The sequence below is a fragment of the Clupea harengus genome, chromosome 15, assembly GCF_900700415.2.
Source record: "Clupea harengus chromosome 15, Ch_v2.0.2, whole genome shotgun sequence".
NCBI classification, from domain to species: domain Eukaryota; kingdom Metazoa; phylum Chordata; class Actinopteri; order Clupeiformes; family Clupeidae; genus Clupea; species Clupea harengus.
Genome location: NC_045166.1, coordinates 2,577,671 through 2,604,268, shown reverse-complemented (window position 1 = coordinate 2,604,268; position 26,598 = coordinate 2,577,671). Strand labels below are relative to the sequence as shown.

General features: G+C 41.5%; 2 protein-coding genes across 2 annotated transcripts; both read right to left on the bottom strand.

Annotated features, from left to right (window-relative positions):
• Positions 1-657: 657 nt before the first annotated feature.
• Positions 658-13,555, bottom strand: LOC105897023 (protein unc-93 homolog A-like). Its single transcript, XM_031581210.2, has 8 exons — positions 13,141-13,555; positions 12,310-12,491; positions 7,707-7,936; positions 7,054-7,179; positions 4,974-5,185; positions 3,907-4,042; positions 1,696-1,827; positions 658-1,559 (listed from the first exon to the last, which is right to left on the bottom strand). The coding sequence occupies exons 1-8, from the start codon at positions 13,228-13,230 to the stop codon at positions 1,237-1,239; spliced, it is 1,431 nt and encodes a 476-aa protein (XP_031437070.1). The 5' UTR covers positions 13,231-13,555; the 3' UTR covers positions 658-1,236.
• A 5,497-nt stretch (positions 13,556-19,052) lies between these two features.
• On the bottom strand, positions 19,053-24,253 carry LOC116223675 (protein unc-93 homolog A-like). Its single transcript, XM_031581211.2, has 8 exons — positions 24,022-24,253; positions 23,194-23,375; positions 22,483-22,712; positions 21,807-21,932; positions 20,930-21,141; positions 20,355-20,490; positions 20,065-20,196; positions 19,053-19,919 (listed from the first exon to the last, which is right to left on the bottom strand). The coding sequence occupies exons 1-8, from the start codon at positions 24,109-24,111 to the stop codon at positions 19,627-19,629; spliced, it is 1,401 nt and encodes a 466-aa protein (XP_031437071.1). The 5' UTR covers positions 24,112-24,253; the 3' UTR covers positions 19,053-19,626.
• Between the last annotated feature and the right edge of the window lie 2,345 nt (positions 24,254-26,598).

Sequence of the window (26,598 nt, the reverse complement as noted above, 5' to 3'; positions counted from 1 at the left end):
ACACATTACCATTGTATAGCAGGGCCCATTAATATTCATCGATCGTACTCCCAAGGGGGTTACTGCATGTATCTTCTCCCATGGTCTGACAGCTGGTCTGGTTTTTGTTTTCCTTTTTCTTCACAATTTCAACACATACAATGCCTGCAACCGAGATCACTAGATCTCCAAGGACCAGGTACAGTTTGGTCTCCACACAGATGAAGTTGCACAAACCAAAAAAAAAATATGAGAAGCACAATCCATAGAGCATACTACAGAGTCCTGTAATGGGCTCAGCAGATTCAGGATGATCTTCGAATGCATTGTTACATTTAAATTCATGAGAGAACAGTATTGTCATGGCCATGTCACTTTATAGTTTGTCACATGGTCTCAAGTTCGGATTCACAAAAAACCTCACCACTAAGGTTAGGCCTACACAAAATCAGTAAAAAATCAGGCAACAATTTGGGGAAAAGAGTAAAAATCATTGTGAAAGTCTCATTCCACTCTTGCCTTTCAAATCTCCAAGAACATCGTGGTAATGTAGAAACCTAGCAGGTCACACGTTAATGTTGTGAATGTGTCCGTTTATGTAGCCTGTGTAAAATCTCTGCCATCATCAGGTAAGGACTGGCCATTCAGCTGTACGTAGTGTGGCCAATTTAGCCTTTGCTGTTTCACAACATCCAATTTATTAGCCTCAATTCATAAAGTGTACAAAAATAGTAGATACGTATTGGCATGTCACACAATGCCATGAGGAACACTTAACCTCCACTGAACTGAAATACAGCTATTAACTCTAATATTATTCTCTGAAATAAAATAATGTATGATTCATTGTGGTATGATTCATTGTGGACTGTTCTCTCCCTTGTACGTCGCTTTGGACAAAAGCGTCTGCTAAATGACTAAATGTAAATGTAAATGTAAATGTAAAAAGGTAAAGTGCATACAAACCGTAAACAGATGTGGCCCATTTTCAAATGCAAACAGTATAGTTTTGTACAGTAGGAACTCTTTGAAAAATAAAGACTTGGAAGAATAATGTCACAGTGATTTAAAAATATATAAATACATTATTGTGCTATATCATTTGGAAAAAAACAACACCCAGAGAAAATACTGAGTTAAATGTCACATCATATGCAAATATGGCAGACTTCACTATAAGATAAAGAAAATCAAGTGAGGAACAGCCAGTGCAAGTGTCAGCCACATTCACTGTGCTCTGGTTTCTCTGCTGTATCATTAAAAAGCAGGGGATTTCATGTTTAAAGCTACATTTTGGTCTGTTTCAGAATTGTCTCCCTCTTTGTAAGTGTCCTTCTCTTTCTCAGTGATGGTGTTTAAGGTGATGCTTTCGGATGACACTGGATTCTTATGGTGATGGTACTCCACCATGAGGTAGGTGATCATGGTGAGAATGAGCATGGCCAGGAGGATGTACAGCTTGATGGAGAGACAGATGAAGGTGCTGTATGCGAATGCTATGACGAAGCCCAGGGATTCCCACATGCGGAAGTTGGCAAACGCTGCCTCCTTGCGATCAGCGAACAGAATTCCATAGAGTGCTGCAATTCGAATGATTGGCCTTTAGTTAGACACCCCTCAAAACGATTGTGGCAGTAACTGATCTACGCCTTCAAAAATAGATGTCATTGTAGTCATTTCTGACCATCCACTGACAGAAAGGTCAGAGTAACTTACCGTTTGTTTGGGTTTGCCAGACAGCATCTGCCATACCCCACAAAGCAGGAAACACAAAGAACACAGGAAGCTGGTCTGGATGAGGCCTCCAGAGCAGGAGAGCAATGATGCAGCTGAGATTTGTGACAGCAGCTGTGAGATCAACAGAGCAACTGGTTAAAGGCCCAGCAGTCTGAACATACCTCCCCAACAGAGCAACTGGTTAAAGGCCCAGCAATCTGAACATTATGGGGCGCCGTTTGTAAAATGTTGCACGTTCGAAAATCCTGCTCAGTTTTGCTACATTTAGCATTTTCATATGGAAAAAAAAGCACGACAATATTCGAATGTCACTTTTTCAAGCATTTAGAGAGAAATTCATGTAAATTCATGCGATAACTTTTCCAAGGATAATTTTTGGCAGTAACACAAAGTTGTTAAATAATATAAATATTTCATCTAAATGTTAATGTTAAATGTTAAATGTAAATGTTAAATGTAAATGTTAAATGTAAATGTTAAATATAAATGTAAATGTTCGATGTTATATATAAATGTTAAATATAAGTGTTAAATGTAAATGTTAAATGTAAATACAAATATCAAATGTTAAATGTAAATGTAAATGTAAATGTTAAATGTAAATGTAAATGTTTAGTCTACATGTCAGACTTGACGACAGAACATTACAATATTTACGGTAATTCATAGCTTTCAGTCACACTACAAGGGATACCTTGGGCAAAAGCGAAGATGTCGACCAACAGTGGACATCGTCGAGCAGTGCAGCCTACTCAATTACGATCGCCATCAAACACAGATCATACCACAATAGCCAGACAGAGAATTACATTTTGGGAACCTGTGATCCCTTTACTGCACCCGCTGATAATTGTATTTCTTTAACGTCGTAGAAGTCCCTGCCTGAGCTCCAGTTTGGAGATATTTACATCTATCTAATAGAAAATCCGTCCCCCTACACACCTCAAAAACTGAAAGCCTACCAAAAGCACAGATAGTAATTTAATTTTCAGAAGGGGATGGGTTCATAACGATGTCGTCTGGAAGGTGAAAACTAATAAACATCTTCATTATCAGAGCAAAGATGATTGCCATGTAATAGCTAGCCACCAGCTAGCGAGCTACATGCTGTTAGCTAGCAGCCTTTAGCCTACCCAACACTGTTCTTTATCATTTGACACAATTTCCTGGTTAACACAAGTACAAGCACCTGGTCTGGCGAATGACAACTGAAATTATCTTCCCAAGTATTTTCTACTGGCATTGTAGTATTACCAGTTGGATGACAAAATACAGTAGCCTAGCCTACTTGCTTAGGTACTTGTCGCAATCTCAGAGCAGAAACCGGGTAATCCCATTTTGATCGTGTTGATGCTTTGTTTCTTGACTTTATTTCTTGATCTATTCCCGTTTTAGGTAGTTATCCTGATAAATGAGGCGACCAAAACAGGGTTACTGCTTTTATTGCAAGCTCCAAAAATAAGGCTACTTTACTGCCCGCCTGAGAAAAGTTGACCCAGAAGACGTCTACAATCAGCTGGCAACAGCCGGGCTTGTCTCCTCGCCGATTTGAACAGCCAACCGAGCAACAACTGTCTGGCATTTTACTACCTATGTCAGACAATTTTAAAGCGGATATATTAAATAATCTTGAATGAAAGATGGTCAGTTCCTGTGTAAATTCCAGTGGTAGACAGCCGTGGAGTGTATTTCTTGCCCGCAAGCTGGTAATTCTGACGTGACATGAAAACTATGAAAGCCAATTACCGTAAATATTGTAAGGTTCAGTCTTCAAATCTGACATGTAGACTGAACATTTAACATTTACATTTACATTTAACATTTACATTTAAATTTAGCATTTACATTTAACATTTACATTTAACACTTATATTTAACATTTATATATAACATTAAACATTTACGTTTATATTTAACATTTACATTTAGATTAAACATTTATATTATTCAACAACTTTGTGTTACTGCCAAACCTTATCCTTACATGAATATCTCTCTAAATGTTTGAAAAAGTGACATTTGAATATTGTTGTGCTTTTTTCCCCCATATGAAAATGCTAAATTTACCAAAACTGAGCAGGGTTTTAGAACGTGCGACATTTTACAAACGGCGCCCCATAGAACATACCTCCCCAACAGAGTAAACATCTCTTATGCTAATGCAACAGTAGCACTGAAGTGTTGTCTTACCCAAACAAAACAGGGGAATTCTCCCTGTGTATCTTGCGAGCCTCCCGAATGCAAAGGAACACAGTGAATTTGCTGCACCAAAGCAAATCATACTGTATCCAACTAAATGTATTCCCAATGCACAGGTGACATAGTTCTATAGGGGAGAAATTTGTAATTAGAAATTAGTTTCTCTTATGTGACCAAAAACTCAAAAAGAGATCAATCTCTTCATGGCATTACAAATTAATAAATGTAACTATGTTGAAAATACCAGAGCTACCACAATATGCTATACAATTAATAAAAAACTACAATTTCAGTGTGCACAACTTACAACACCTAGTCTAGGCCCCGCCCCCATGATATTTGCATGCTTGTTCTGTCTATCTCTAAAGCAGGTGATTGGAAACAGGTGTAGCAGGTGATTGGAAACAGGTGTAGCAGTGATTGGATGCGCTACAAAAGCCCTGATCAGACTGCATTCCGGAGAACTTTTGGATACCCGGCAGTTGGTTTTGGATTGGTCGTTGAATAGTGATTGGATTGTGAATACTCGTTGGATTTTGGATTGTCGTTTGTTTTATATTACCATTTAACTGACTTTACATTACATCTTTTGTTTCTCTCCACAACACTGACATTCACCACACATTTGCCTATAATTAATAGATAAATATATACTTGTAACCCTTAATAAATAACGTATTATTATTATATCATAAATTCTGCGTGGCCTTCCCTTTATGTTTCATGACCCGGTCACGTTAGAGTATCCATTTTATCCATGTGCCCCATGGGCATCAAAGCCATGACCTAGATGTGGTCAGCACCTTGCTCTACATCTATAAATACAGACTCCCTGAGGCTGACTCAGAATACTCACAATACTCAAACATCAGATAATAAGCTGAATTACAATCAAATAAATGAAGTTTGAATGTGCATGCTGTTTGGCAGCTATTGATCTATAGGCTATCAGGCTATCATTCATGGGTGAGCTTCTAGTAAAAGACCTGAGGTGTCTAGAGAAGTTATTGTTGAAGTTTGGCATTAATATACATGAATAAATGTAACTGACTCTTTACCTTGGTGTATTCACCAGACAGGAAGCTTTGCTCAAAGCCACTGTACATAGTCAAGGGAATGAGCATGAGCAGCCTCTTGTCTTTCAGAAGCTTGAAGGTGGCCAAGAAGGTATCACAAAATGGCGTCCTATTGCTCCTGAACTCCCTCGCCATGTCTCTGTCGATGTTATCCAGGAACACAGCCACCACAATCACGGCCAAAACCCCTACACCTGTTATGAAACAAACATTTGACGCAGTCTCATATCATAACTTTTATATTTCTTTCAACTTATGATTCAGAATCCATTCTTATGGGTGGGGTCTCTACTTATTCTATCAACCTTTATTGCATATCACTGGGCATAATACACGGAAACTGGAGAGCAACTGACTGCCAGTTGGGGAGTGGGAGGGCATCATGTTAAAGATAACTAACAAGTTTATGGCTGTTGTGACATCTGCAAACTTCATAGATTCTTTATGAATCTGATGTTTCTTCATATAGCTTTATACATACATGGAATCGTTGTTGGTTAAAACGTTGGGTAAAGCTTGAAAGTTGTGCATATTTCCACAGCTAAAAGGTTTCCAATACTATTGTAGCGATCTCAGTCACTACGCAGAGAGGGTTTTACTGAATGATTACTTAATTGCTTAACATCAAGGCCTTTATAACACCGGCTACTCTCACGTAAATCACTGTGACTGCTTATCACAGAACCGCGAGCACGAAGAGGCTCAACAACAAGAAACACGTAATCTTATCCAGCTGTCTGTCTGACCAGTGCCGCCGCTCCCATTACGCGCACTACGCGCTGTGCGTAGGGCACCAACTCCTGTGGGGGCACCAAAAAATAGGCAACTGAAAAATAATCATAGTTATAATAATTATAATGCCGATATTATTTCATAGTAATAGTAATATTAGGCACCGTTTAGGCATGTATATCACAAAACAGGAAGAACAAGAGATATATTTAATTGCTCAAAAAAAGTTACGCTGGTGTGAATATGAACTCATGAATATGAACTCGTTCCTACGAAGTGTCACAGGCACCCATTATAATTGTAGAAGTTAAATCGAGGATACTATAACATTAGCTAGATAACTAGCTATCATTTCATGCAAACGGAAATCTTCCATTTAAATCGTTTGTTATTAAAAGTTTCCTTAGCTAGCTAACCATAGCCTTAGCTAGATAACCATAGCAACCAGGAATCACAACTTTAGCTGCAAAGTTATGGATCTGACAAGAGGTAAATAGCGCCCCCCCTTGACCCATCTAAAACAATGTTAAAACTGTGGCCAGGCAGTGAACTGCAACCAGTCTGAGTTACATAGGACGTTGAGACAGAGGCCCTGTTCGAAATGGGTTAAAATGCTACGAATGACGTTCTGACTCTGATTCTGATCGGAGCGCGGGCAGATTAAAAATCGAGCGTGGGCCCCAAATTGGGCAGCCTTGTGCTATTTCAAGAAAACAACATGAAATTTGAGAGAAACTTGTAATAATTGTCATGACTATTACTATGAACAATACATCCAAGCAAGTACAGTAGTGGTTTGCCAAAATTACACTGAAATTAATAGGTTTATGGTATGGCTAATGAAACCTTGCGATTTCCATTATTGTTGGTCAGCTGTTGGCGCGCGCACACCTGGAAGAAAGTGTCCCTCATTTGGGGTTGAGGAAGTTGTTCTTTTTCGTTTTAATAAAATGTTAAACTGGCAGAAACAAACGTTTCTTTGTCGCGGGGGGGGGGGGTGGGGGATCATAAAGGAGTTATGCTTAGGGCACCAAAATGGCTAGAAGCGGCACTGTGTCTGACCACTACTCTGCCAGCCCCCCGCAGCGCATAGCAACCCGCACATGAGCTGCAGTGGCTGACAGAGAGCAAGGACACAGGCACACAGGCGCACAGACATCACAATGAACATGAACATGAACACATCAACACATACTTGTTGCTACACTATTTTACAAAGAAGCAGTCATAAGAAAATTACAGGTTCAATATTTTTCAGGATTGTCTGCTGGGGCCAACTAAAGAAATGTTTCCATAAGTTTTCATTTTGAACACAATGCCCTGTTTTTACCAATGTAGCAGCCGAGCAGTGTGTTGACAAGGTGTTGTGCAGGTCGTGTTGAATTTCCTGACTGGATAAACTCTTCCACACACAGTGCTGCTCCGCAGTACTGGAATTGGTCCTCTGGAATGTCAGCTGCAAACAAGCATCTCATAGTACATAACAACAGAAAAACTATCATGCATTATATCCTGTTCCATGTTAATGTTTATGCAAGTATTACACTCAGTTATTAAAGCAGCACAACGGAGGAATTGCTAATCGCTAATGAGATGCTAGCGGCTAAACCTAGAGAAACCTGTTGAAATGTGCTTACTTTGACACTATGACACAGTCAAACATCAAGCAAGTGCAACACAAGACAAAGCAAGACGGCAAATAAGTTACTTACTAGTCCGGCAGAGAGTAGTACTCGGCGGCTTCCAGAAACGTACATAGCGCAGTAATATGCCTACGGACCCTGGTATGGCAATGGCACAGAGGCCATTCTCCATATTAAACGTCATTGTAGCGCCCCAATTTTTTTAAGCTGTTGTTTTAAGGTGAAATTGCTAATCCTAACCCTAAAGTAAAATTGCTACATACTGTTACTTTAACATACGATCCTTTGATGTTGGGTACTCATAAATTACGGCTAATTTGTTTGGGTGAGTCTCCTGTACCTATTTCTGCATCTTGCCCGAAGATGAGGGATGACATGAGGTTTCCCCACACTACAGATGACTGAAATATGAAGAAGAAGACTCCAAAGTACATGTTGATGGTGTCCTCATTTTTCTTGTTGTCCTTCTCAGCCTGCCGATTTCCACTGATGGTCAAGTATGTGCATTTGGCCGACCACAAAGGAGAGCCTCCCAGACCGAGGATGGCTGAGGTGGGAATGAGAGTGGCCCTGCATCAGCCAACAGTTAGCATTAGCTTGTGCATACATATGTGTGTGAGAGTGTGCATGTGTGTGTGTTGCACATTTGTGAACAAGTGGAAAGATGCACTTGGGACTGCACTTGTTCTCTAAGAATGTCTATACAGTGACCTGTTAGCTTTTAGCTAGTTTGATTGCTAGTTTTAGACAAAAGCCCTGTGATGCCTGTTAGGTTAAGGTGACCAGACGTCCCCGGTTTCCGGGTTTAGTTGCGTAGCCTACACGCCACGGGCGCAAGCAAGCCAGCCAGCAGCCAGGGGGACAAGCTCTAGCTCAGAGTTCAAAGATGTTCTAGAATGCCCGTCTTTGCAGTATTTTGATTGGTGGAATATGCTGCGCGGTAGAAACTTTGCCCTTAGTTTCTACTTTTTTTATTCAGAGAGATCGCGTCCATTCATTCAGCCAGCTAGCTCTGGCAAATCGAGTACAAGACAGGATAGCATTGGGATAGGCGAATAGCGAACGGTGTTTATTGTAATTGTCATTGTTTATCATCTATGTCAGGGGTTTTCAACTGTTTTTGTCCCAGGGACCACCATTCTGACTAGAAAGTAATTTGCGGCCCACTGATGTGCCTGCACGCGCGCCGCTGCCACGCCCCCTCCCCCTCTACAGATATTCTGCCTATAATACTTAAATATGTGAAATTATCAGGGTACATCGCTAGCCCCGCCACGCCCCTCCCCCTGCACAGATATATGCCTATAAGACGATATTTTCACGATATTCAAGAGTAATCTGGAAATTAGTTGAAATATCAAAGCGAATTTATAAAAATAAAAAAATTCAATGGTGAACTGATCAACATAGGCTCATGTCGCGGACCCCCTGCAATGCCGTCGCGGACCCCCTGTTGAAAACCCCTGATCTATGTCATATATTATTTAACCTATAATATGTATGTAGCCTATGATCTACAATTTGCAACAATGTGAGTGTTAAGCAGTAGCTATCTGTCGGTCGAGTGTCAGCCACCGCTCTACTTGCTAACTAACTTTTTAACATTAGCAGTGATACTAACTACAGTACTATGACATTTCAGTTTCATTAGTCTGGGTTACTATTGAGAGGTAGTTGGCAACTTGTCAATAAATTAAACCACTTGAAAGCAAGAAAATACTCCTTGACCTCGCTTTCCGTGCATCCAGTTGCGCTTCCTGCTTACGTCTGTCTCGTTGTTTGTGTGACAATGACAATAAAGTACTTTGAACTTTGATAGTTCTGTGGAAGCAAAAACAGTCTCACCAGTTCAATTTTAAGCAGTGGGTTTCAATGTGCTAAAATCTTTAAATGAGTCATGTGCTTAGGCTACATAGATAGACAATTACAGGTAGCCTAGAATAATGGTAGGCCTACATTACTTAAAAACAAACACAAAAAAAACATGTGTTCTTGTGGTGGTCTCTTACAAGACACTGATGAAATGTCTTTTTCCCACATTAACTTCACATATTCTTTATCAACAAATATGTCAACTGGTAGTGTGTCACAGAACTACATTTTAATTTGATTTGTACAAACTAAAAGATCCACTTTGAAAATGGATGTTACTGCACACTCATCAGCCTCATTCACAGTCCCAGCTGCACTGCATTCAGGTCCCCAATCACACAAGCACATACACCTGTGTCACTCCCCTACATATACCCTTCACTCCCTCACTCTGTGTCTGGTCTCGTCGCTCGATGGACGAAGTTCCTGTCAGCCAGCTCCACGACTATTCCCTCTGCGATTCCGACTCCTGGTCACCAGACACCACGCTGTCTTTGTCCGCTGGGTTATATATCGTCTATATCTATATCGCCCAAATGTTCAGGAGGATCTCCAGGGTCTCCGCCAGCAGCTCATCAAGGAGCTTTGTCGCAGCCTCATCACCGCGGCTCCCCGCCCCTACTGTTGTCGCTGCTCCCACACCGGCTTCGCACATGACAACCGCTCCAGTTCCCACTCCAGCTATGCCTGGGACCCGTGAGGTTTGGATCCAACATTAGTCTGGGTGGATGACGCTGCGATCCGTGATGCATATCACAAAGGATACCATGTCCACGAAAATAACTTTGATTATGCTTGTGAGTTGGATGAAGAGGTTGAGGATAAGGCAATCCGTGAGGAGTTAATATATGAATATTATGACGATGAGGATGAGGTCGATAGAGGTGTTCTATGGGGATCTACGTAGGGTATATATTGTCCGACCATGTCTTTCGAGGCGATGCCTATGACGAGGAGGAGGAAATGGACACCGCTCCTGCTCAGACGACAGTAGCCACTGTTGCCAGGGTGGCTCCAGCACCTCCTACGTCTCCCTCTCCAGCACCTACTACATCTCCTACCCCAGTGCCAGTGCCTGCACCTCGCCGGGCTCCAGTTCCGGCAACCAGGCTTGCCCCAGTGCCAGTGCCTGCACCTTGCCGGGCTCCGGCTGCTGCTCCTCCCGCAGCTGCTGCCACTCCTGATCCTCCAGCTGCCACAGCCGCTGCTGCTCCCGCAGCTCCTCCTGCTGCTGCTGCTACGGTTCCTACTGCCTCCACTGACTCCCGCTACTCCTCCCGCTTCCGCGGCCCCTCCTGCCGCAAATACAGACTCTGCAGCTGCTGCTGCTACTGCTCCCTCAGCTCCCGCTGCCACTACACCCGCTGCTGACCCAGCACCCGCAGCATCCACTGCCGAACCAGCACCCTTGGCCTACCCTGCAGCCCCAGCCGTCGCTGCCCCTGCAGCCGTTGCTGACCCTGCAACCCCGGCCGCCGCCGACCCTGCCGCTGCCGACCCTGCAGTCCCAGGCGCCCCAGTCCCTGCAGTCCCAGGCATCCCAGCCCCAGGCACCCCAGTTCCTGCAGTCCCAGACGCCCCAGTTCCTGCAGTCCCAGGCGCCCCAGTTCCTGCAGTCCCAGGCGCCCCAGTTCCTGCAGTCCCAGACGCCCCAGTTCCTGCAGTCCCAGACGCCCCAGTTCCTGCAGTCCCAGGCGCCCCAGTTCCTGCAGTCCCAGACGCCCCAGTTCCTGCAGTCCCAGGCTCCCCAGTTCCTGCAGTCCCAGACGCCCCAGTTCCTGCAGTCCCAGGCGCCCCAGGCATCCCTGTCCCAGGTATCTCCGGTGTCCCGGTCCCATGTATCTCAGGTGTCCCCGGTCCCAGGCTCAGTTCCCTACGATGCCTGGTCCCTTCCAGTTCCCAACCTCCCTGCTCCCTTAGCTCCTCTGCTGCATTGGGCTCGAGTAACGGTGATTCCGACTCGAGCAGCAGCAGCACCATCTGCCGACCCAGATCCTGCAGAATCCGTTCCCGACGCTGGTCCAGCAGCTGGCGGTGATGACCCCTCGGATGGCGACGATGCCTGCATTGAGGACGTCGCTGATGGCGAAGCCAAGGAGGCTTACACCGCTACTCCCCCAGCTACTGGTGCGGCATCTCCGGTCTCATCCGTCTTCCCAAGCCGGATCAAGGAGATGCGTTGCGGTCACCTCGCCCCCCGACGGAGCTCCCAGTCGCTCCGCCAGATCATTTTCCTCTTTCTGGCTGTCCACCCGGCCAGCCTCCAGACACTCCGTCCCTGTTCGGCTGTCCACCTGGCAGGCCGCCTGACCCTTGGTCCCCCGCCTTGCCTGCCTGCCCCCCTTGCCCTTGACCCCTCCACCCACCCTAGTGGGATGCTTTTTTCGATGGTATGGGCCGTCTGGACACCTGTGTCACTCCCTACATATACCCTTCACTCCCCTCACTCTGTGTCAGGTCTCGTCGCTCGATGGACGAAGTTCCCGTTAGCCAGCTCCACGACTATTCCCTCTGCGATTCCGACTCCTGGTCACCAGCCACCACGCTGTCTTTGTCCGCTGGGTTCTAGCCCAGCAAGCTCCGTGCCTCCCGTCTTTCAGGACTACGTTACCCCGAGTGCAGTGTGCACGACCCCAGGTCTTCCAGTGACTCTCGTCCGGCTGAGTGCCGTGTATTTTCAGTTCTGCGCCCTCGCGCTGTTTATGCCAGAGTTGGACTTGGTTGCTTGTTGCTCCTCAGTTTGTGTTCTTAGTTTGTCTATGTGGTTAGTTAATATTTCCTGTTCGTTATCTTCGTGTGTTGTCTTGTTGTAATGAGTGTGACTCAATGTTTAGGTTTCGTTAATTAGTATTCCCTGTGTATCTGTGTGCCTTGTACAAACTAGAAGTTCTACTTTCAAAATGAATGTACTTTCTAGTGTTGTTTGACTAAATGACTCACATTAGTGTGATGTGTCATCCTCATAGTATTAACCTTTAATGAAGGCCATAAACATGCAGTATGTTACATTACATACATTAACTATGGCACAGCATTTATATGATTTGGTGAATTAAAGATGTCTCATTTACCAGCCAGGGTAGAGGTTCCCAAACGAGTATGTGATATAGCAACACATGGAGGCCACAATTGTCCATTTGCAGCCCAGGTTTTTGATGAGGATGTGAGGCAGGAACATGGAGGATACATTGATGGAGGCATAGACGACACTCAGAGAGATCACGCCCATGCCCTCCTCAGCATTCAGGCTGCTCTGGTTTGGGACACCCAAAACAACAATAAGTACAAAGAACCAAAACATCCTAGGCACTCTCTCTGAGAGACAGGTTTATAGTAGCTCTCTGTGGTTGAAATAAGTTAACACATCATTCTTACATGTCTGAATGAACATAATTACACAAATGTTGTAAAACTATGAATCACAATGTGCCACAAAAAGCTATAATTTTACTATAGATAGTCGCTCTGGTTGATGGTAAAAGAACGTTCACTCTAAACTGTGAAATCTGTTAAATGATCTTGACACACAGATTAGAATTCACCATTAAAACCTTTCAGTTTTACCATCAGCTGCGTTAAATGAACATTTTTAAATAAAACTAGTAATTTCTGGAACTTACATTCTTGTTAGTACATGACGATAGGATAATTTCTCAACTAGTCTCTTAACACAAATTTGACATTTGAAAGTGCAGCAAGCCATATTTGTAAATATCAAAAATGTACATCATGAACTCAAATATTATTCTCTGCCAAATCATTTAAGCTTTTAACAGAAAATGAACAACTTAGTCCACATCATTTAATATACAGTAACCATTACACGTCAATATTTGTGCATTCTACTTTGTTGAATAAACACACCTACATACACACGTATGTACCGGAAATGTTCTTAATACCTGTAAACTCTGCAGTCCTTCATATGCTGTGAAGAGGGATAAAAATCCAAAGGATACGACAAGGACATTTTTTAAATTCCGCCTAATCATTGCTTTTTTTGTTTGTTTTGTTTTTTCAGGCTAAAACTGAGAAGATTTCCCCGGCTTCTGTGACTGTAATGACAGAGCCAGCACTGCTCATCAAAGAGTGAGTTTATTCAAGATACTACAGCTTACATAAGGCCAAAGCTCAACTCAAGAGGCCCAGTCATACATTTTATCAGCCAGCCCATCCCATCAATCATTACATAGACCATCAACTCCTGTGGTATTTGTTCTGTTCAGTATGTCTTGAAATGTGCTTCTGAGATTGTGGGTGCAATGGGGCCACTGGATTTCCCTCAGGACTCATGAGAACAACTAACTGTCCCCCAGTTTTTTAAACACAACCATGATTTTCTTTTTAACACTTCTTCTTTTGTGATTCTGCTTGCTTTCAGGTATCCTTGAGGTGCAGCCCAAATTTACACTAAAATGTATGCTGTACAAATCAACAAGAATTTAATCTTCATTATACAATATGGCTTTTGTATGTTCATAGTTCAGCAAAGAGCATATTTCTCCCAGAGATTTGTAGGGGCAAAGTTCAAATGATATCAAAACGATAGAGGGTTCTACACATTACCATTGTATAGCAGGGCCCATTAATATTCATCATCCGTAGCCTACTCCCAAGCAGTGGCGGTGCGTCAATAGTGGGCGCAAGGGTGCCGCCACCAAAATTTCGAGATGAAAATATGTCAAAAAACATGTCAAAAAAACATTATATACCAAATAATTAAAATAAGAAATGTACCGTGTTTACGCGTTAAATGTGTGTGGGAGACCGTAAGCCCCTGTCAACAACCACTAAAATGTGTCCGAACATAATATATTGCCATTCGTCAGTACTGAGAAAACCGCCGGACACATGGGAGTCTGTAAGTAGACGAAGGGTTGACTCAAAAACGATCCGCATACGGATGTAATTCTAGAATGTTGATTGGTTAAGATTAGTTACCAGGCAGGAACGGAAAACACCATTTATTTGATTGGCTAATACCAGGACCTCTACTTTTTTCGCTGAGCTACAACGTCGTTTGCCTGATATTTAATGTGGTGTCACGTTTAACGCTGCTGTTCAACATTAATAGCAACTGAATTACACTTGTGTTAGGTGTAAATAACATAAACTTAGAGTGATTGATAAAGGACATATGTTACACATCACAAACACACATAATCGATGGGTTTTTTGTGTGAAAGTTATTTAATTGGTTAGCTTAAATTACAGTATCTTACATGAGCTAACTACCTATCGTAACAGTGTTAATTATCGGGAAACGTTCACGTTGTCATGTTAATCCATTAGTAAACTGAGCATATAGATTGATAATCCATTATTAAATGAATCATTTTTATTGTTTAACTGAACGGCCGATGTTTGACACTGTCTGATAACTGCCATAGCTACGCTAGCTAGCTAGCTAGCTACTGTACTGTGTTTGGTTTGCTCAAGCTAGCACTCTAACAAACACACATACATACACAATCGATAGGTTTTTGTAAAAATGATTTAATTGGTTAGCTTAAATGACAGTCATTTATGCAAGTTAACTAACTAGCTATATACGGTGTACATATTTTTTGTTTGCCAGTCTCAGAAACTGATTTCAATAACCTGTAGTATGCATAGGAGTTCAGGGGCTTAGCATTTCTAGGTTGCTGCATTGATGTGCTATATTGTTTTGTATATATTTTGCATTTGTGCATAGTGTTACGGACAGTTAGTGTAGCAACTTCGTGACATGAGGAGTAGACGTTCAAGGTAAGAGACGTGTTGTCAAAATTAATTAAACCCGCTGCGACCAAGATACGATGTCAACAGGTTGACTACCAGGCTAAGCTAACGCATCGTTTAGCTACGTTAGCTTGCTGCTATGTATTTTCCACGGTTGAAAAGTTCGGTGAACAAGTCGATTGTGTGTTTAGCCGTATGACTTCGTAAAAATTCGGTTAACAAAACAGTTGAGTATTAAAACGTATAACGTATAAACGATCGTTTAAAAGTCAGGCAAACGACATTGTAGCTCAGCGAAAAAAATGGAGGTCCTGGTATTAGCCAGTTCCTGCCTGGTAACTAATCTTAACCAATCAACATTCTAGAATTACATCCGTATGCGGATCATTTTTGAGTCAACCCATCGTCTACTTACAGAGTCTATGGAAGCTAGCTAACTTTTAACTGTCATTTCAGCTGGGACATTTTCTCATTGGCGGATTGAAAGTTTGATTCTGGGGCGCAAATTTTTGTTTCTTTTTTCAACACGATTGGACTATTTGGCGAATCAGAGACCTTTATCATTCCCTCATCACATAAGCATCTACGAGAGTAGCATAGCTAGCAGAAACGTTGGTTTTGTGAATATGGCGACATCAGTGACTGAGAACTCGGCGGGGAAAACGTATTTCCTAAAGAATCCGTATTGAAACCGGATATCGTCACTTTACTCCGGTCTCTGGTTGGATAAAACTTGTCACATGTCCTGAACAGAAACGGGCAAGGACCTTTGATTTATTCTTTAGGAACCATGTCGATGCCTGACTTTTAATGTTGTGTCACGTTAACATTAATAGCGTTTGAATTACACTTGTAATCGCTAGCGGTAAATAAACGTTAATAACTTGAATGACTGATTAAGGATATATGTTACACATCACAAACACACGTAATCAATGGGTTTTGGGGGGAATGAGGTAATTGGTTAGCTTGAATTACAGCATCTTGGGCGAGCTAATTGACCTAGCTCGCTATTCAGTGTTTGGGCTGGTTAGCTGAAGCAGTATCTTACGCGAGATAATTTACTTAGCTAGCTAGCAATTGAATTACGCTTGTGTCGGTACAATCGCTAGCGGTAAATAAACGTAAATAACTTGAATGACTGATAAAGGATATATATTACACGTCACAAACACACACAATCGATGGGTTTTGGGGGAAATGAGGTAATTGGTTAGCTTAAATTACAGTATCTTAGGCGAGCTAATTGCCCTAGCTAGCTATACCGGAATTAACAGTGCTAGCTTTGTGTTTGGTCATATAGCTTCGTAAAAGTTCGGTTAACAAGTCACTTGTGTGTTTAGTTGTATGACTTCGTAAAAGTTCGGTTAACAAGTCAATTGAGCATTAAGCCACCTGACTATAATGGGTCAATTAATATCAGCATGCTAACGTTATACTTATTAGCAGCGAGGCTAGCTAGCTACTATGTGTTCCAATGGATTGTTGGTCTAAGCGTTAGCAGCAACCTAACAATAATGGAGAGCTTCAGTTAAGACCTACAATACTCTGCAACATTCGTGTACCACATGAACAACTAACCGAGTCAATGTAGACATATAAAAAGTCGTGTAGATAGCTTTATTCACATAAGCCGTATCACTTCACAAAAATAATAATAATTTAAAGAAAACCGATCGTTTGAATGTCAGGCGATCAACACTTCTCAACTAAAAAGTAAAGGTCCTAATCAAACGGAGTAAAGTGACGACTTCCGGTTTCAATACGGATTCTTTAGGAAATACGTTTTCCCCGCCGACAGTATCTTTATGTGAAACAACGTTTAATTGACGATTGGTTAGCTTGAATTACAGCATCTTAGGCGAGATGTTGACAAGAAGAGAGTGAAAGACTTGGGACCCGAACGTCCGGTTTTAAACATTCAGCAGCAGACCACTGATAGCACCCGGAGCTTCTCGTCAAACCTGTAGGCTATGCTAAGCGGAGTTGGTTAGCTGGTTGTTCAGTTAGTAATGCGTTTTTTTGTTTCCCCTGTCTGTTGTTCCAAAGTCCTGGGTCTGAAACACTCTGGACTACAACGGGAATGAGGGATCTAAAGCACTTTACTGAAAAATGTAAGAAGCATGAATCTGGCCTCTTTGGAAAACTGAGTATTGCAGAGCAGTTGGACGAAGGGTACCGAATTGGCATGCGAAAAAATGTAGTATCATCCAGTGTTTCTGAATCTATTCTGCTCTAAACCTCTAGTATCACCCAGTCTTTCTCACTCTATTCTGCTCTAAACCCTGTGTTTTTTTCTACTCTGTTTTAAACTTCTTGTACACAATGTTTCTGAATTTATTCTGCTCTAAACCTTTAGTATCCAATGTTTCTGAATCTAGTCTACTCTAAACCTCTAGTACCCAATGTTTAAACCTCTGGAACCCAACACAATGTTTCTTAAACCATTCTGCTCTGAACCTCTCAAGTTTGTTGAGAATGGTTAGTTGCGCACTGTGTTTTCATGAAATAAATCTTTGTTTTTTAATATATTCTCCTCAAAACCTCTCTTGTGTGTTTTTTTCTCATTGTGGAGTGCTATTTAAACCGCACCGCCCAACTGCGCCATGGCCATGTCACTTTATAGTTTGTCACAAGGTCTCAAGTTCGGACTCACAAAAAACCTCAACACTAAGGTTAGGACTACACAAAATCAGTAAAAAATCAGCCAACAATTTGGGGAAAAGAGTAAAAATCATTGTGAAAGTCTCATTCCACTCTTGCCTTTCAAATCTCCAAGAACATCGTGGTAATGTAGAAACCTAGCAGGTCACACGTTACTGTTGTGAATGTGTCCGTTTATGTAGCCTGTCTAAAATCTCTGACATCATCAGGTAAGGACTGGCCATTCAGCTGTACATAGTGTGGCCAATTTAGCCTTCGCTGTTTCACAACATCCAATTTATTAGCCTCAATTCATAAAGTGTACAAAAACAGTAGATACGTTTTGGCATGTCACACAATGCCATGAGGAACACTTAACCTCCACTGAACTCAGCTTCCTCACTTACCGCCCCCAGCTGGTGAGAGTAGAGGGTGGTGTAACCTCTGGGCCGCTGACCCTCAACATACATGTGAGCCCGCTGCTGTATAACATCTACACCTATGACTGCACAGCCTCCGGAAGCTCAACCTCCATCATTCAATTTGCCAACGACACCGTGGTGCTGGGTCTAATCTTCGAAAACAACGAGCAGCCCTACCAGAACCAAGTGGCAGGCCTGGCACTGTGGTGTCAGTCCAACAATCTGGCCCTTAATGTCAATAAGACAAAGGAAATGGTGGTGGACTTCCGGCGGAAGCAGGACAGCGGGTACACCCCCCTCACCATCAGCGGGGAGCCTGTGGAGAGGGTCCCTAGTTTTAAGTACCTGGGGGTGCACCTCACTGAAGACCTAACCTGGACCCTCCACACACAAGACGTGACAAAGTCATCTAGGCAGTGGCTGTACTTCCTCCGTAGGCTTAGGAAATTCAAGGTCTCCCCTCCCATCCCGAGGACCTTCTACTCCTCAGCTGTGGAGAGCGTCCTCACAGGATGCATCTCCGTCTGCTACGGAAGCTGTACCGCCCAAAGACCAGGCCAACCTTCAGAGGGTGGTGCGCTCAGCCGAGCGGACTATCAGAGTGTCCCTACCCACCGTGCATGATATTTACCACAAAAGGGTGGAGTCGAGGGTAAGAAATATCATGAGGGATGACTCACACCCCAATGCCAGCCTCTTCACCCTGTTGCCGTCGGGTAGACGTCTACGCAGTCTAAATTCAAGGACTGAGAGACTTTTTACCCACAGGCAGTGAGACACTTGATCTCAAATTTTTAAATTAATTTCCTTATTTGTATTTATTTATTTTATTTTATTTTATTTTATTTTATTTGTGCACAGTGTGGAGCGTAGACTCTTTTACATTTCACTACATTCGTTGTATGTGACAAATAAAACACTTGAATCTTGAATTGAATTGAATTGAATTGAATTGAATCTTAAACTGAAATACAGCTATTAACTCTAATATTATTCTCTGAAATAAAATAATGTATGATTCATTGTGGTATGTTTATTATTGCATATAACCTTTTATTGAGGCATGTTTAAAATCAATGATTCAATTTGAACTGAAAGCAATCAGTTTACATGTCAGGACATGTACAAGCAGCAAACCCCATCACTTTACTGTATATATTACACAGACCATTACATACAATGTGCAAGCAAGCTGAAAAAGTGCATATCTAAAGGTTTATCTACTTTAGAAATAGTACTATAAAAGCAGTTGTGGTTAGATAAAAAGGTAAAGTGCATACAAACCGTAAACAGATCTGGCCCATTTTCAAATGCAAACAGTATAGTTTTGTACAGTAGGAACTCTTTGAAAAATAAAGACTTGGAAGAATAATGTCAGTGATTTAAAAATATATAAATACATTATTGTGCTATATCATTTGGAAAAAAACAACACCCAGAGAAAATACTGAGTTAAATGTCACATCATATGCAAATATGGCAGACTTCACTATAAGATAAAGAAAATCAAGTGAGGAAGGGCCAGTGCAAATGTCAGCCAAAGTCATTGTGCTCTGGTTTCTCTGCTGTATCATTAAAAAGCAGGGGATTTCATGTTTAAAGCTACATTTTGGTCTGTTTCGGAATGTCTTCCTCTATGTAAGTGTCCTTCTCTTTCTCAGTGATGGTGTTTAAGGTGAGGCTTTCAGATGACACTGGATTCTTATGGTGATGGTACTCCACCATGAGGTAGGTGATCATGGTGAGAATGAGCATGGCCAGGAGGATGTACAGCTTGATGGAGAGACAGATGAAGGTGCTGTATGCGAATGCTATGACGAAGCCCAGGGATTCCCACATGCGGTAGTTGGCAAACGCTGCCTCCTTGTGATCAGCGAACAGAATTCCATAGAGTGCTGCAATTCGAATGATTGGCCGTTAATTCGACACCCCTCAAAACGATTGTGGCAGTAACTGATCTACGCCTTCAAAAATAGATGTCATTGTAGTCATTTCTAGCATAACTGACCATCCACTGACAGAAAGGTCAGAGTAACTTACCGTTTGTTTGGGTTTGCCAGACAGCATCTGCCATACCCCACAAAGCAGGAAACACAAAGAACACAGGAAGCTGGTCTGGATGAGGCCTCCAGAGCAGGAGAGCAATGATGCAGCTGAGATTTGTGACAGCAGCTGTGAGATCAACAGAGCAACTGGTTAAAGGCCCAGCAGTCTGAACATACCTCCCCAACAGAGCAACTGGTTAAAGGCCCAGCAGTCTGAACATACCTCCCCAACTGAGTAAACATCTCTTATGCTAATGCAACAGTAGCACTGAAGTGTTGTCTTACCCAAACAAAACAGGGGAATTCTCCCTGTGTATCTTGCGAGCCTCCCGAATGCAAAGGAACACAGTGAATTTACTGCCCCAAAGCAAATCATACTGTATCCAACGAAATGTATTCCCAATGCACAGGTGACATAGTTCTATAGGGGAGAAATTAGTAATTAGAAATTAGTTTCTTTTATGTGACCAAAAACTCAAAAAGAGATCAGTCTCTTCATGGCATTACAAATTCATAAATGGAACTATGTTGAAACTACCAGAGCTACCACAATATGTTATAAAATAAAAAAAATAAAAAACTTAGATGTGGTCAGCACCTTGTTCTGCATCTATAAATACAGACTCCCTGAGGCTGACTCAGAATACTGACAATACTTAAACATCAGATAATAAACTGAATTATAATCAAATAAATGAAGTTTGAATGTGCATGCTGTTTGGCATATATTGATCTATAGGCCTGTAGCTATCAGGCTATCATTCATGGGTGAGCTTCTAGTAAAAGACCTGAGGTGTCTAGAGAAGTTATTGTTGAAGTTTGGCATTAATATACATGAATAAATGTAACTGACTCTTTACCTTGGTGTATTCACCAGACAGGAAGCTTTGCTCAAAGCCACTGTACATAGTCAAGGGAATGAGCATGAGCAGCCTCTTGTCTTTCAGAAGCTTGAAGGTGGCCAAGAAGGTATCACAAAATGGCGTCCTGTTGCTCCTGAACTCCCTCGCCATGTCTCTGTCGATGTTATCCAGGAACACAGCCACCACAATCACGGCCAACACCCCTACACCTGTTATTACATTTACATTTAGTCATTTAGCAGACGCTTTTGTCCAATGCGACGTACAAGGGAGAGAACAGTCAAGCTACGAGCAATAGAAATCTGGTGTAACAATAAATACTACTTTACATAAGAAATAGAAAAATGAAATAGAAAAGAAAAGAAAAAGAGGTGCAGGTTATGAAACAAACATTTGACGCAGTCTCATATCATAACTTTTATATTTCTTTCAACTTATGATTCAGAATCCATTCTAATGCTTTACTACAGGGTGGGGTCTCTACTTATTCTAACAACCTTTATTGCATATCACTGGGCATATTACACGGAAACTGGAGGGCAACTGACTGGCGGTTGGGGAGTGGGAGGGCATCATGTTGAAGATAACTAACAAGTTTATGGCTGTTGTGACATCTGCAAACTTCATAGATTCTTTATGAATCTGATATTTCTTCATGAAGCTTTTTATACACATGGAATCGTTGTTGGTTAAAACGTTGGGTAAAGCTTGAAAGGTGTGCATATTTCCACAGTTAAAAGGTTTCCAATACTATTTTACAAAGAAGCAGTCATAAGAAAATTACAGGTTAAATATTTTTCAGGATTGTCTGCTGGGGCCAACTAAAGACATTTTTCCATAAGTTTTCATTTTGAACTCAATGCCCTGTTTTTACCAATGTAGCAGCCGAGCAGTGTGTTGACAAGGTGTTGTGCAGGTCGTGTTGAATTTCCTGACTGGATAAACTCGTCCTCACACAGTGCTGCTCCGCAGTACTGGAATTGGTCCTCTGGAATGTTAGCTGCAAACAAACAGACATCTCATAGTACATAACAACAGCAAAACTATCATGCACTATATCCTGTTCCATGTTAATGTTTATGCAAGTATTACACTCAGTTATTAAAGCAGCACAACGGAGGAATTGCTAATCGCTAATGAGATGCTAGCGGCTAAAACTAGAGAAACCTGTTGAAATGTGCTTACTTTGACACTATGACAAACTAGTGAGTCAACAACTTTCCTAACACAGTCAAACATCAAGCAAGTGCAACACAAGACAAAGCAAGACTGCAAATAAGTTACTTACTAGTCCGGCATAGAGTAGTACTCAGCGGCTTCCAGAAACGCAGTAATATGCCTACGGACCCTGATATGGCAATGGCACAGAGGCCATTCTACATATTAAACGTTATTGTAGCGCCCCAATTTTTTTAAGCTGTTATTTTAAGGTAGAATTGCTAACCCTAACCCTAAAGTAAAATTGCTACATACTGTTACTTTAACATATGATCCTTTGATGTTGGGTACTCATAGTTTACGGCTGATTTGTTTGCGTGAGTCTCCTGTACCTATTTCTGCATCTTGCCCGAAGATGAGGGATGACATGAGGTTTCCCCACACTGCAGAGGACTGAAATATGAAGAAGAAGACTCCAAAGTACATGTTGATGGTGTCCTCATTTTTCTTGTTGTCCTTCTCAGCCTGCCGGTTTCCACTGATGGTCAAGTATGTGCATTTGGCCGACCACAAAGGAGAGCCTCCCAGACCGAGGATGGCCGAGGTGGGAATGAGAGTGGCCCTGCATTAGCCAACAGTTAGCATTAGCTTGTGCATACATATGTGTGTGTGAGAGTGTGCATGTGTGTGTGTGGAACATTTGTGAACAAGTGGAAAGATGCACTTGGGACTGCACTTGTTCTCTAAGAATGTCTATACAGTGACCTGTTAGCTAGTTTGATTGCTAGTTTTAGACAATAGCCCTGTGATGCCTGTCAGGTTGAGAAACTAGTATACGTTTTAATTTGCTTTGTACAAACTAGAAGTTCTACTTTCAAAATGGATGTTACGTTGTAATTTGACTTGTACACACTACAAGTTCTACTTTCAAAATGGACGTACTATCTAGTGTTGTTTGACTAAATGACTCACATTAGTGTGATGTGTCATCCTCATAGTATTAACCTTTAATGATGGCCATAAACATGCAGTATGTTACATTACATACATTAACTATGGCACAGCATTTATATGATTTGGTGAATTAAAGATGTCTCATTTACCAGCCAGGGTAGAGGTTCCCAAACGAGTATGTGATATAGCAACACATGGAGGCCACAATTGTCCATTTGCAGCCCAGGTTTTTGATGAGGATGTGAGGCAGGAACATGGAGGATACGATGATGGAGGCATAGACGACACTCAGAGAGATCACGCCCATGCCCTCCTCAGCATTCAGGCTGCTCTGGTTTGGGACACCCAAAACAACAATAAGTACAAAGAACCAAAACATCCTAAGCCCTCTCTCTGAGAGAGGTTTATAGTAGCTCTCTATGGTTGAAATAAGGTAACACATCATTCTTACATGTCTGAATGAACATAATTACACAAATGTTGTAAAACTATGAATCACAATGTGCCACAAAAAGCTATAATTTTATTATAGATAGTCGCTCTGGTTGATGGTAAAAGAACGTTCACTCTAAACTGTGAAATATGTTAAATGATCTTGACACACAGATTAGAATTCACCATTAAAACCTTTCAGTTTTACCATCAGCTGCGTCAGATGAACATTGTTAAATAAAACTAGTAATTTCTGGAATTTACATTCTTGTTAGTACATGACGATAGGATATTTCTCAACTAATCTCTTAACACAAATTTGACATTTGAAAGTTCACCGAGCCATATTTGTAAATATCAAAAATGTACATCATGAACTCAAATATTATTCTCTGCCAAATCATTTAAGCTTTTAACAGAAAATTAACAACTTAGTCCACATCATTTAATATACAGTAACCATTACACGTCAATATTTGTGCATTCTACTTTGTTGAATAAACACACCTACATACACACGTATGTACGGGAAATGTTCTCAATACCTGTAAACTCTGAAGTCCTCCATATGCTGTGAAGAGGGATAAAAATCCAAAGGATACGACAAGGACATTTTTCAAATTCCGCCCAATCATTGTTTTTTTTTTTTTTAATTCAGGCTCAAACTGAGAAGATTTCCCCGGCTTCTGTGACTGTAATGACAGAGCCAGCACTGCTCATCAAAGAGTGAGTTTATTCAAGATACTACAGCTTACATAAGGCCAAAGCTCAACTCAAGAGGCCCAAGTCATACATTTTATCAGCCAGCCCATCCCATCAATCATTACATAGACCATCAACTCCTGTGGTATTTGTTCTGTTCAGTATGTCTTGAAATGTGCTTCTGAGATTGTGGGTGCAATGGGGCCACTGGATTTCCCTCAGGACTCATGAGAACAACTAACTGTCCCCCAGTTTTTTAAACACAACCATGATTTTCTTTTTAACACTTCTTCTTTTGTGATTCTGTTTGCTTTCAGGTATCCTTGAGGTGCAGCCCAAATTTACACTAATATGTATGCTGTACAAATCAACAAGAATTGTATCTTCATTATACAATCTAGCTTTTGTGTGTTCATAGTTCAGCAAAGAGCATATTTCTCCCAGAGATGTAGAGATTGTAGGGGCAAAGTTCAAATGATATCAAAACGATACTGGGAAATTAAACATGTCGATGATTGGACATCCCGTAAAAGGGAGGCAGGTAGCTGTTCCTCATGCTCTCTGACCATCGCCAGATGAGTCTATACTGTCCTTACACACAGCCAGTGACTCATGCTCTCTGATCATCCCCAGATGAGTCTATACTGTCCTTACACACAGTCAGCATGGTGGAAGTGGTTGTGGCTTGCTGCATTCAGATCTATTTCCTGATATATTATCAGTCCATATGTTCATCATGTCAAATTACACAATCATAACTTTTCATGCTTGTGATGACTTTGTGAAGCCTTTTATGTTTATGGATCTGTTGTTCAGATTTGAAGGTACATTATTCCTTGTTAAATAATGACATTGATATATGTAGACAGCAGAGGAAGCCTACAGGCACAATGAAGAAAAGAGATAAAAAAAAAGATTCATTAAATGTAGAAGAACAAGAAAGACATTTCAGATTATATCTCCATGGTGAAATTGCCAGACATTTAGATTAGATGAGATTAGATTAGATTAGATATATCTTTATTGTCATTGCACAAAAGAAAGGTACCCTAACTACACCTGTACTGTTTCATAAAAACTGTTTTATACAAGTTATATTGCATCATTTTTGGCAGTGAAAACCAGACATCTCGTTTTAGCAGACATTCATGTGAGACAAGATATGTCCCAACTGTTCCACCAGGAATCCTGTGTTTGCTAAAAACCTCATGAAACAAATTCACCTGTTATGGTGCCAAACGTTCATTTGTCATGCTGTGTCTACAGTGTTATATCTACCGTACCGTAATTATCCTGCTTATTTGATTTAAATTATAATGTATTGGATTTCATTACTTTTTGTCACTGTCATTATGGAGTCACATATGAACTTGCTCAACTGGGCAATAGAAATGACTGGATGGCCTACCTAAGGTTAGGCCACTCTTTGTGTTTTAATAAATGCCCATTGCTACAACCTGCCTTTGGGCTAGCCTGTCTGAAGACAAACTAGGAATATCCTGTTCAGTTTTCACTGAGATCATAGTCGGGAAACCTGCAATTGAGGAGAGCTTGTCAGTTTTTGAAAAAAGGCCACATATCAGTGATCGGTGGCAAGAGATGACCGCGAGCACACACTGTCACTGTCACACATCTCTACGGCTGCTGGGCAGGGGACTATAAAACATGCACGAGTTGGGTGCTTCTCTTAGAAATATATTTTTTTTACAGTAAGGGAAATAGAAAGAGTATGCCTGTTACGCCATTTTCTCACTTCTCGATAAAAGATCATACAGTAAGTAATCATCAGTTATTCAGGAGAAACTGCCAGCGTTGACTGCCTGACTACAGAATTATGCTCAAGCTTAGTGAGGTACAAACAAAACAAAACGAGATTGTAGTCATGCGCCCACACCCTAAAATGAATAAAATCACAATAACATGTATTTGTAGTTAACTATACAATTCAAGCAGCCCTCAGTAATAACACCAACGGCAAAGATGATAACAGAGTCAGTGAAACAGATAGTGTTTTCCACCTGAGAACACTAAACGTGTTTTCAATGGAGCCCATTTTTACAGATCAGACATTCCATCTCTCAGTATTGCTGACGTTTTATTGGGTTCAGTTCATCATTACATGGGTGGGGTCCCTCCTTCCTGAAGATCCCATAGAACCCTTCTGGCACGCCTTCCTGCTCGCCACACACACCTAGGTGATACCAGGTGGTAAGATAAACCACCTGTTAAATGATGTCAAGTATATGGTGTTGAAGTGAAATAAAATAATCTCTACCCAGGAACCATATCCAACATCAACTCCACCTAACAACAAGGAAATCAAGGTAGACTCTGTGGGTGTGTTAGGAGTGTCACGGTTTATGATACCTTATCTGCCACACATTCAACAGGTCAGCAATACATCTACAGCTATACCATTT

What these genes read in the sequence shown, in the direction of transcription:
- LOC105897023 (XM_031581210.2), bottom strand. Translation starts at nt 13,230, where the DNA reads ATGATTAGGCGGAATTTAAAAAATGTCCTTGTCGTATCCTTTGGATTT. An exon ending in AAGGACTGCAGAGTTTACAG is followed by an intron (nt 12,492 to 13,140) that starts GTATTAAGAACA and finishes GTCCCAAACCAG; the next exon opens with AGCAGCCTGAATGCTGAGGA. An exon ending in CGGGCAAGATGCAGAAATAG is followed by an intron (nt 7,180 to 7,706) that starts GTACAGGAGACT and finishes GCTTGTTTGCAG; the next exon opens with CTGACATTCCAGAGGACCAA.
- LOC116223675 (XM_031581211.2), bottom strand. Translation starts at nt 24,111, where the DNA reads ATGATTGGGCGGAATTTGAAAAATGTCCTTGTCGTATCCTTTGGATTT. An exon ending in GGGAACCTCTACCCTGGCTG is followed by an intron (nt 22,713 to 23,193) that starts GTAAATGAGACA and finishes TGGCTAATGCAG; the next exon opens with GGCCACTCTCATTCCCACCT. An exon ending in CTGGCAAACCCAAACAAACG is followed by an intron (nt 19,920 to 20,064) that starts GTAAGTTACTCT and finishes TTCGAATTGCAG; the next exon opens with CACTCTATGGAATTCTGTTC.